At 35.3% G+C, this 12,087-nt stretch overlaps 1 protein-coding gene across 4 annotated transcripts in view; it reads left to right on the forward strand.

The window, feature by feature from the left end:
- KDM6A (lysine demethylase 6A) overlaps positions 1–12,087 on the forward strand; it is a 258,225-nt gene that overhangs the window by 85,329 nt on the left and 160,809 nt on the right. For all 4 annotated transcript variants that reach the window (XM_027875477.1, XM_027875478.1, XM_027875475.1 and 1 more), the window contains exon 3: positions 6,294–6,402. In XM_027875477.1, coding sequence (XP_027731278.1) covers positions 6,294–6,402 — 109 coding nt within the window. The remainder of the gene's footprint in view (positions 1–6,293; positions 6,403–12,087) is intronic.

Consider the following 12,087-nt stretch of genomic DNA (forward strand, 5'->3'; position numbering starts at 1 on the left):
AATATTTATAATTTTCTCTACATCTGATATGATCTCCTTCATTCCTTGTCTTGTTGGTAATTCTTTTGGTAGCCATACAGTCCATTCCAAAGTTCTTCAGAGAGACCTTGAAAGTGTCCTTGTTTCACTTCTGACCTCCATGTGAGTGCTTGCCTTGTGGGAGTTCTCTGTAAAGTGGTCTTTTAGGCAAGCGTATGTTTGGCATTTGAATAACAGGGCCTGCCCATTGGAGTTGTGCACATAGTAGGCACCTATTAAATGCTTTTCAATTGTTCTAATATAATCTCTTTCCTTGACTTCACTATTCTGGGACTCCTGCCTTCCAAAACCACTCTGGTTTTCCTTTACTGGTTTCTCCTAACCCTTTAATATTGTTGTTAATGGAGTTGAATTTTTATTGGGAAGGAACCAATGGATAAATGGAGCTTGACTTACTTTCCAGAGAAGTGATGTTTGAGATAGGAAGATCCTGAAGTAGGTGGGAATCAAGTGAAGAAAACAAGTAAAGAATTGAGTCTGAACCTTTAGCAGCATCATTGAGATAGGATGGGAAGAATGGGGGATTAATGGTGTTCAAACTGGATTACCTTAGTCTTTTCAGTAAACATTTGAGTATGTGAATAAAAAGTTTCCAGATTAATGATAAGAACCCAGTTGAGGGTGTATAGCATAATTTATAGTAGATCAGAGTAATTTTGTAATTTGGCCACAGGGTTTGAAAAAATGTTTTCAAGATTTGAGGAATGGGGAAAGGTTAAGGGACACTAGCAATGCCATAGTATCCTGGTGCTGTCCATGGTACCTGCAGTTCAAACATGGAATTTTGTTTATTTTGTTAAGAAATGACCTAATTCTCTCTTCTCTACTTTTCTGATCAGGAAGTAGCTCCATTTTTCCTCTTTGCATCCACCCCTCCCCCAGTTATGGTCTAGAAGAAAGGGAGTGGTTTGAGAAGGGGATACATACCTTTCTTTTCTTTTCTCCACCAAGTTCATGTGCTTTGTATGTGATGTAATTCCTCAAATTGTTCCTTATTCTTTATTTACCAGTGACTACATCTTTTATAAATATAGACTAAATATGTTATTTACCTTGAAAAGAGTAACTTTTTTTTGCATGTGATATCTTTATTTGGTACAATTAGTTTAATATTTTTACCTGGTATAAAAGATAATCTGAGGGTGAAAATTCTTTGGGAATAAGAGAGATGTCTGTGGTTGTAAAATGTTAATAGAGCTGCATTTAGAGGAGCTTTGGTTTTTTAAGTTTTTAAAGATGTTTCTTGTTAATTTTTTATTAAATAAATAAGTTTTGTAAGTAATTTTTAGATTGATTATCCAAGCAAACATTTTTTAGATTTAAATGTTAATTTTGAAAATATTGTAATTAATTGTACTTTTAAACACTGGTCTGCCAAAGAAGGACTGAATAGGACAAAATCAAAGATTTAGAAATTTCATGTTTCAAAATTATAATTTCTTAAAGTTTAATGGTATAACATTCAGAATTTGATTGGTTGTTAATTATTATGATTTTGTGTACATGTTTTAGTTAATAAAAATAATAATAGCAATCAGAAATCTCCCTTAAGAAATTTGTTTGTAAAAATTTGTTTTTTTCTTTCTCTTGATTTATGGATTTTGAGTTTATGGTTGTGAGAAAGATATTTTATGTTATTCTAAGATTCTCATTAGGAATTTCTTTTTTTAAAGAACATTTAAAAATTGACAGTCATTTGCCTTTCATCAGTTCTTAAGGTGCTATAAGAGGGTATAGACCTTTAGCTCAGTGCTATTCATGAATTGAAACTAGTGGAGACAGTGCTTCATTTCTTATTTTGGCAACTTCAGTTTTGGAAAGATGAAACCATTTTGGAATTCATTTGTTTCAATTTTAGCTCTTCTGACCTCTCCTCCTTTTCCTCTCATGCATTCCCTTACCAAAGCTCCTAAAATAATGAATGAGTTGGAATGGCTTTTCAAATCTGATTTACATCCCTGTTCTTCATTTACCAATCACTTTTTTTTTATTGTTGTTGTAATCATTTTCCTTATACTGAGACCAAGTATCTAGAAAGAAACCAACTTTTTGCTTTTCTAAACAATTTCTGTATTAGTTTGAATATAAGAAGCACTTTCCATACCGAACAATATTTTGCACAGAATCTATATGACCAATGTGGTATTATTTTTCAGTGTACACACATACATTTTTTTCCTCTTTCAAAGTTTAGCTTACCTTTATGGATATTCTAGACGCTATACTCTATTCTAGGGTAGTCTTTCTTTAAACCAGTGTAGACTTTACTTGAGCTGTCTAGAACCATTATCACACTTATGTGAACACTTCAAATTGGTGGGTAAGTTTGTAAACGTTAAATGTGTTTTCATCCTGTGATGCTTTATTTTAATAAATTATCTACTATTGCTTATTCTCATGTCATGTTATTCAGTCATATTGGACTCCTTATGACCCTATTTGAAGTCTTCTTGGCAAAGATACTGGAGTGGTTTACCATTTCCTTATCCGGTTCATTTTACAGATGAGGAAAATGACTTGTCCAGGGTCACACAGCCAGTAAGTGTCTGAGGCCAGATTTGAACTCAAGTCTTCCTGACTCCAGGCCTGGCGCTCTATCCATTGCTTCACCTAGTTTCCCATTTGACATCATACATAACCTTTTATTTCAGTATTTATCAAGGTACTTCATGGTTTATTAAAAAAAAAAGTTGAGGCCTCTTTATGGAGAGCTTTGAAAATCTAGACCAGGTATAGGATGAAGGGAAATGAGTAGATTAGAAAGTTTTTCAGTAATTCAACTGTAAGATAATACAGGACTGAATCAAAGTGATGTTGTTGGTAATGTGACACCCTCCCCCCAACCCCCCACAAAATAATAGACATTGAAAAGGAAGAATACATGAATTGTTCTTAGGCTATATTGATTTGCACATTGAATTGAGTAGAAGATAAAGGAAAGGGAAGATTTTTACAAAGCTCTTGAGGGGGGGAAGGAAAAATAAGAAAGTTGCATGATAACTTATATTTAAAAGGAATTGCAAGTTGTACAATATAAATTTATATTTTCATGTGTAACCATCTTTTTTTATTCTACTGTTATGGAAATGCTTGTTTTATTCTTAAATATGGAATAAAATAAAAAACAAAGCTATTCTCCATTGAATCTGTTGATATATTCTGGCCTCACAAAGATATAGAGTTGAAAAAGGAAGGATAACTTTAATAGTCACTTAATGTCTTAATGTTTTTATGAAAATAGTTTTGATTTCATAGACATTCTGAAAAGAGGTCTGGGACCACAGGAGTCCTCAGATTACACTTTGACAACCATGCCTCAGAATATAGCTCTGATTGTCTCATAAGATCCTCTTTTCCCTCCAGTAATATTAAGTTCTTGTTGCTTCTAGGATAAAGTATTAGATCATCAATGCTGTCTTTACTTTTCCAAATTTTATATCAGATCAAGAAATATTTTATTAAGTGCCACTTGGCATTCAGAGAAAGGCAAAAAATGATGATCCCTGCTCTCAAGGAACTACCATTATAATGGGGAAGAAAACATACAAAAACTTATATACAAAGAAAACAATTGGAAGTAAGCTCAGATAGAAGGCACTAACATTAAGGGAGAATCTAGAATACTTCTTTGCAGAAGGTAGGATGTTAAGTATGACTTACTTACGGGAAGCCAGGAGGAAGAGATGAAGAAGGGGAGAATTCCAGACACTGGGACAAGCCAGCCAGTGAAAATGCAGGGAATCAGAAGATGAAGTGTTTTGTGTGAGCAACAACAAACAGGCCACGATCTTTTGAGAATGTGAATCAGTGGAATAAAGTATAATAGGCCTGGAAAGGTAAGAAGTGATCTGGTTATTGAAAGGATTTTAAAATACAGTTAGAAAATTTTATATTTGAATTGGTTTCAACCAAGTTGGCCTCTAGATATGAGGAAAAGGGAAAGAGTTTTAAGATCGAAATCCTGAATCTGGGATTCTGTCTCTAACTTTAGACTGTCTTACATGGTGAATGGGGGAGGAAGTGTTGGTGACTGTGTATTGACTTGTATGAAGATCCAGCGACTGAGAAGGTAGGAGAGACAGGTAGAAGGAGAACGCAATATCATGAAAACCTAGAGTAGAGAGAGCTTGTAGAAAAGAGTGAAGGTAGATCAAGAGTATGGACAGGCTGCAGAAGTCAGTGATTGAGGATTAAGAAAAGCTATTAGATTTGGCATTTGGGAGATCATTGGCAACTTTGGAGAACAGTTTCAATTGAATGATGTCAGAAGCTAGATTGTAGTGGGAAGAGGAAGTTGAGACAGCAAGTGTAGACAGTATAGAAAGATAGCTAGAAAGAATGGTCTGTTTAAGTGACTTTTTAAAGAATGGGGGGAGATGGGGATTTGGATATGGTTGTATTCATAGGGAGTAGGGGAGGAGCCAGATGATATATGGAGATTATAAATAGGGGAGGGCATTAATATAAAGCAGGGTTGTCTGCTAAGAGAAAAATCGTTTGGGTTGTGATTAAGGACTCATATAGAGGGGTTTACAAGAAGAAGGGCCATCTATGGATAGATGGATGAAAGAGGAGATATGTAAAAAAGATGTCTGAGTGATTGCTAAAAAAAATTTAGGAAAATGGGAAAAGAGTGATCCATGAATGAATGGACTCAATTTTTTTTTTTTTTTTTTTAGTAAAGTAAGGACACTAAGAGGTTGGGGGAAGGTTGCCATTGAAACCTTGAGGAGGGTTGGAATAGCCACTATCTTAGTAAGTGAGTTAGTATTTCGTTTAGGAAGGATTGCCTTTTGTAAATGGATTTACCTATAGCAGGGGTGGGGGGATCAGTGACATTGAGGCCACTTGGGACCTTCTAGGTCCTTGGGTGCAGCCTTTTGACTGAGTCCAAGTTTTACCAAACAAATCCTTTTATTAAGGGGATTTGTTCTATGAAGTTTGGCTTCAGTCAAAGGGCCTCACTTGAGGCCCTAGGGGCTGGTGGTTCCCCAACCCTGCCCTATAGCAAGAACTCAGTTGAGATTATGTAACATATATATCGGTGGACCCGATTATTATGTCTTAAATTCAGCCTAAATTTGGGAACCAAGCAGACCAAATTGAGTAGTTCTCTTTTAGCCTTTTAAAATACTTATTAGATTCAATAATGTTAAGTGAGGAGGGACCTTAGAGATATTTTTCTAGGACAATGGTTCTTAACTTGTGGGACAGTATCACCAGTTATTACTATTAGTTATGTAATTAATCATTAATGTCAATAAAATATTTTAAAACTATATTTTATATAATTGGTTTCCTTTGTAATACTTTATATTTGTATTCTTTTAAAAACATTATTTTGAGAAGACATCCATAGGCTTCAGACTTAGAGAGACATCAGTGACACAAAAAAGGTTAATAATCCTTGTTTTAGGTCATTTTACAAGTAAGGAAATTAAGTGATTTACTGTTCCTCACAGGTGACATACACCTTATTTCTGGTCTTGATGTCTTTACACAGGCTGTCCCTCATGACTAGAATATACTCCTTCCTCACATTAGTCTTTTAGTCCCTAGTCTCTTTCAAAGCACAGCTCAGACTTCACAAACTACATAAGGCCTTTTCTGTTTTACTCCTTGTTAGTACCTTTTTCCCCACATTGCCTTGTAATCATTTTTTATATGTATATGTACTGTTTCTTTTTCATCTTTGTTATTTCTTGCACAATACTGTTGTGCCTGTTACAGTGATGTTTAATAAATGTGGATTGGTTGGTTACCCATTTCAAGCCTAGCTCAACTACCTGAACTGTAAAACTGGTGTTCTTTTCCTTATATTACACTGCTTCCATCCATAGAAGGAGAGAACTACTTAGTCCTCTTCCTTTTCTTCCTCCCTCTACCTCTTCTTTTGCTTGAGGTCTATTAAAATATTAGGCAGAATTTCAGTGTTTTCTGAGGTAGAGGATTTAATAGTGCAAATTATTTGGCATATTTGAGGTCCTCATTCAAAGAGTTTGCTTTCATTCAGTTGTGATTTTTAAGGGGGGGGAAGTATATTCCTTAGTACTTTTTTAAAACATGTTAATGGAGACTGTATTTTTAAAATTAACAATATGATTTTGTAACTGGAAGTTAGTAAATTGGTAATTTAGTTTTTCTTTTTATACAGAGGAGGAAAATGAACATCAAAGTTATATGTTTTATCAGAAATTACTGCATATTTTGTTCTGCTTCTTTTTCTTAATATTCTTTGTGTTTCTTTTTTCTAGGCTGTTCGCTGCTATGAATCTCTAATCTTAAAAGCTGAAGGAAAAGTTGAATCTGATTTCTTTTGTCAGTTAGGTCACTTCAACCTCTTGTTGGAAGATTATCCAAAAGGTAAAGTTGTCTTTTCCTACCTCTAGTAATATTTTTAACATTGACAATTATTTTTATAATGTATAATTGTTCTGATAAATGGGATGATGTATCTAAAAGTATATAAAGTATAAAAGTATATAAAAGTAAGCTTTGTAAACTTACTGCATTAATATGGTATAGTTATGATGCTGATGGGTGATCTATAAGTTGGCCAAAGCGAATTTTAGATATTTCTTCTGATTTTGATGAATTTGGATCATTTTAGAGATAATGTAGTAGGGAACAAAGAAAGTAAATGGTTAACTTTTACAAATTGTATATCTCTTCCATAAATCAGTTTGTTAATGTGTTCATTGTGTTCATGATTATATGCCAAAAACATATTTCTTTTAGGAGTTTATAAAGTATGGATGACAGGAGAGGACATGGTGCAGTGAAAAGAGGATAATTTTAGAGCAGGAGTTTTTAACGTGGTATCTGTGAACTTAATAAATTGGTTTCTTTTGTAATTCTGTATGTTTTATGCATTTAAAAACATTCTGAGAAGGGGCTCATAGGCTTCCCCATACTAATTAAGGATATATAATATGAAAAAAGAACTCCCTATTTCTTGAGTTAAAAGAAGTGTTCAAAGTGTTGAGATTCTACTTCTGATGCTTACTACCAGTAAGACCTGTGCCAAATCACTTAGCCTCCCTTATTTCCCTCCTCCATAAAATGAGGGAATTGGATTACGTAACTTAAGATTCTTTCCATCTCTTCACCTATGATCCACTAATCTGTAATTCAGAATTATTTCTTATTTATTATCTGCCTCATAAGCAAGTACCTTGTAAAGAATTAAGTAGTATTCAGTACTTGTTCATTTTCTTGCCCTCCGTGACCTATGTAGAATTTTTTTTACTAATGTTATTTAAGTAACTGATTAAGAGTTATCTAAGTAACTGACAAGTAGGAATTGTAGAATAAAATTATTAAAAGTATCAGTGAAAATGATTGCTTCTCTAATTCAGAAAAAGACTAAATTAAAGGATAGAGTAACAGATTAAGAGTTCAGCAAATATCCTCAAAAAGAATTCCAGTTCAGTTTAATAAACATTTATCAGTTTCTCCTGTGTATGTGCACAAGTCAGTATAGAGAAATGCCAAATTCATCTTAACTAATTATAAAATTCCCAATACTTCATTTGATCAGGAATGGATCAAACACATATACTTTGGAGGAAAATTAAATGTAAGTGATGAACAAAGATATTATAAAATGGTGTGGCAATTAGAAGGGGGAATCATAATGACAAATGTTGGTATGGTTCTTCCTTGGGAATCATCATAAGGAAAAAAAATATTTTGCTCTGATTGAGATCTGGTTTCCCTGTCTATCAAAAAGTCTTCATGCTTTAATCCTCCAAAATGAATACTATATTCAAGGCACTATGGACACCAAACCAAATGAAAAGTAGTCACTATCACCAAAGAGCTAACTTCTACTGTTGGTTTACAATATGTAAACAGATAAATTACGTACAGAGAAATTTGAGGATGTGGGAGATAGCATTGACGAGCGGATTCTAAGCAGGAGGTAAGGAGAAGAATGAATGGTTGAGAGTAGGTACGTAACCTCTGATCTTCCACTTTCTGCCTCTCCTTTTTCTCCATTCCAACTGCCTTATGAATCCCTCCCTCTCCTTAGGAAAATGTTTCTTCTCTGTCCTTATCATAGTCAGGGCCCTGGTCTCAAGGCAAGACAGAGGACTGCTTAAAGAATGCCCATGGCCAAGATGAAACACATTGGGGGACGCAGGTGGACAAAAGCATTGGTTCTAGATTCAAGACCTGGGCTCACACCTTTGTGGTTCAGGGCAAGTCACTTCACCTTCCTTTGTTTCAGTGACCTTATCTGTAAAATGTAAGTGTTAGACACTTTAAGAAGTGCTGAAGGGTTCTTGAGTAGAAAAAGTTTAAGAAGCCCTAGACTAGATGACCTCGAAGGTACCTTACAGAAGAAGATTTAGATCTATGATCCTATAGGTCCTGTGGCTTCCTCCATGATTCCAGCTTTTTCCCACTACATAGTTGCACTGACAACCCCCCAACCACCCACATCCACGTACATGAAAATTGGAGCTCTTCCCAGAGACAGTTGTCGGGGAGTGCAATAAAGGATCACATGTCTAAGTGATTAATTTGTTTCTGGGCCCCTCTGACTTGACAGTGAAAGCAAATGCACAGGTCATGTGTGTGCTTAACTCATGTTATGCATTTATGTCACTCCACTGCTGTACTCTGTAGTAGCTTCCATTTGATTGTAGGATAAAATACATATTAATCAGGGCAGCTAGGTGGCGCAGTGGATAGAGTACCAGCCTTGGAGTCAAGAGAACCTGAGTTCAAATGCGGCCTCAGGCACTTGATACTTACTAGCTGGGTAACCCTGGGCAAGTCACAAGCCCATTGCCTAGCCGTCATGCCCCCCCCCCCCCCCCAAAAAAAAAGAAAGAAAAAGAAACACACACACAAAACCAGGAAAAACAAAACATTGATCAGCTGGGATTAAATCCCTTCACTTTTATTTATTTCATATTTTTTCCTTTCACTTACTGTACATTATAGCCAAACTTATATTTTTTTTGTTGTTCCATTAAGTTCCAAACCCTGCCTTGCTCTCTTTTCATAGGCTGTCCCTCCTGCCTGGCGTGCATTCCCTCCTTACTTCTACCTCTCAGAATTATTAACTTCCTTCAGGATTTGGCCCATGTGCTATCCCTTAAGGGAAATCTTTCCTTTTTACACATGGTGGTATTATTATTCTCTCCTTCAAATTATCCTTGTATTTAATTATTTACATTTTGTGAATTATCTTTAGTAAGCCTTTCGAGGGCAGGAATTTTTTTTTTTTTGCATTGTTTTCATTTCCACATAATATGCCCAATTATTATTGGATTGAATTGCTGAAATTACTCATGGTCAAGTTTAATTTATACTAGGAATGGAATAGTTTAATATTTTTAAAACAATTAGCATAGTAAATAATACTAAGATCACCGTATGATTTTAATCTGTAGAAAAAAAATCTTTGATAGTAATGGAAGGGCTGCATTCAGACTTGAGAGAGAGTAAAGAATCAGGAATGGTGCTTAGCTTTTGAACCTGGATCACTAGGGGGAGGGTAGTACCCTCCACAGTAATGGAGAAATTAAGCAGAAAAAGGTGATGATTTAGTTTTGCATACATTGAGTATGTGGAGAGCAGTGAGATGTAAGAAGATTGGAAGAGTCAGGAAGGGGCAGAAATGACAGGACTTATTAAGATATGTTACGAGATTCTGGAGAATCATTAAATAGCTATGTGTCTCTGTTTCCTTAATTGTCAAATTTGAGAGCATGCTTGATGGCTTACAATGTCCTTTCTAGTTCTAAATCTATGGTCCTATGATCCTATGTAAGTATATAAACGAGCACAAATTATTTATCCCAAACAACCTTATAGTAATTTGTGGAGTGAAAAGGAAAGACCACTAACTACTGGGGAATCAGGAAAGTTCACTTGTAAGAGGTGCTATTGGATCTGGTTTTTAAGAAGTAAGGATGGAAAGTATACTAGGCATGGGGTTCAGCCTTGGCAGATGAGTGATGAACTAACTGGAATATGGATTGTGGAAGTAGAGATATACTAGGCTAGACAAGAAGTGATGAGGGCCTAAACTATGGTGGTAGCCATATGTAAATAGAATCAAGATCTGGCAACTGGTAGGATTTGAGAAGTGATAGAGAAAAGTTGAGGATGGTTCTTTGATTGCTAATCTAGATGGTACCATCCCAGACAGAAATGAGGGAGTTGAGAGGAAAAGGAAATGAGTTCTGTTTTGAACATAATGAATTTGAGATTCCTGTGGCGCATCAAGGTGGATATCTTTAGCATGCAGTTTACTGGTAATATAGGACTGGAGCTTGAGAAAGAGATGAGGTGATATACATGGAAATCATTTATTGTCGTAGCTGAGAGGGTTAGGAGACGAGTACTGTGTTACCCAAAGGTATAAGGGACAAGTTGTGAGTGATGAACCTGTTAAGAAAACTGAGGAACAGTTGGAGTAATAGTTGAACATGGTTTCACAAAAAGAGGTCAATAGTGTCATCCCGCACAGAAGATAAGAAGGATAAGAAGTGAAAAAAGGTCATTAGACTTAACAGTAAGAAACCATCGGTGACCTTGGAGAAAGCTGTTTCAGTCCAATGGTATGATTGGAAGGAAGCTCAGTGTGTAATATTTACTAGAATAAATTATTGTCATTAAGATGCAAAATCCATTTTTTTAAGGGACCTGTGTAATTTGGACATTGATAAGGGTGGAATTAGGGAAGCAAGAGTAAAATAGAGAGCTATATAAAATATTTTACTTAGTACCTTACACAAATGTGTCAGGAATCTGTGAGCTCTGGTACCTATGAGTACCTTTGCCAACGAGCAAAGTCAAAGAGATAATTATAGGAAAAATTGTGCAAGAGATGAGAATAGAAATTAGGGGAGCAAAAAATCCCACACTCAAGAAGCCTTTTCCAGTCCCTCTTTAATTCTAATTCCTTTTCTCTAAGTGGATAGAGAGTGTAGGACCAGGAGTCAGAGAGACTGGAGTTCAAATACAGCCTCAAACATTTACCAGTTATGACCACAAGAAAGCAAATAATCTATATTTGCTTCAGTTTCCTCCTCTGTAGGGTAGGGATAGGGACTGGAACTGGAAAAAAGAAATCTGAAGGTGCATAGGGACTTAAAACTAAAAGTCTACTCCTTAAATCTTTATGAATGAATTGGACAACTTGATGGTCGTAGTACAAAAATTATGCTTAGTACATAAGAGATCGATCAATCAACAAGCATCCCTTTTTTCCTGGCAGTTCATATTTCATTTATTTCAAATTACGTGTAAAATGTAATTTTAATTTTGGTTTTTAAAAAATTTTGAATTTAAAATTCTCCCCCTATTTTCTTCACTTTCCCGTTTCCTGAGGTGGCAAGCAATTAGATATGTTATGGACGTGCTGTCATGCAAAACATATTTCCATACTAGCCATGTTGCAAAAGAAGACAGATTTCTCCCCTCATCCCCCACTAAACAAACCTCAAGAAAAATGAAGAAAGTTTTTTTTTTTTTTAAAGTGTGCTGTGATCTGTATTCAAATTTCGTCAGTTCTTTCCCTGGAGGCAGGTAGCATTTTTCATCAAAAACTGTTTGGGATTGTCTTGGATCATTGTATTACTGAGAATACTAAGCCATTCACAGTTGTTCATTGTACAGTATTGTTATTACTGTGTTTAATGTTCTCTAGGTTCTGCTTACTTCATTTTGCATCTGTTAAGTTCTCATGTTTTTCTGAAAGTGTCCTGCTCATTATTTCTTTTATAGCACAATAGTATTCCATCATAAGCATCAACCACAACTTGTTCAGCCATTCTCCAATTAATGGGCATCCCTGCAATTTCCAGTTTTTTGCCAACAGAGAGTTGCTATAAATATTTTTGTATAAATGGGTTCCTTTCTTTGAATACTTTGGCATATAGACCTAGTAACCTATTGGTAGGTCAAAGGGGTATGCAGAGTTTTATAGCCTAAAAGTAGATAGGAGGGCACTGGTAGTTGTAGGAATCAGGAAAGGTGCTTTTTTTTTTTTAAATAAACAGGGCTTATTGAAGAAAGATTCCTCCT

The sequence above is a fragment of the Vombatus ursinus genome, unplaced genomic scaffold (genome assembly GCF_900497805.2).
Source record: "Vombatus ursinus unplaced genomic scaffold, bare-nosed wombat genome assembly UNPS02014809.1, whole genome shotgun sequence".
Classification (NCBI taxonomy): domain Eukaryota; kingdom Metazoa; phylum Chordata; class Mammalia; order Diprotodontia; family Vombatidae; genus Vombatus; species Vombatus ursinus.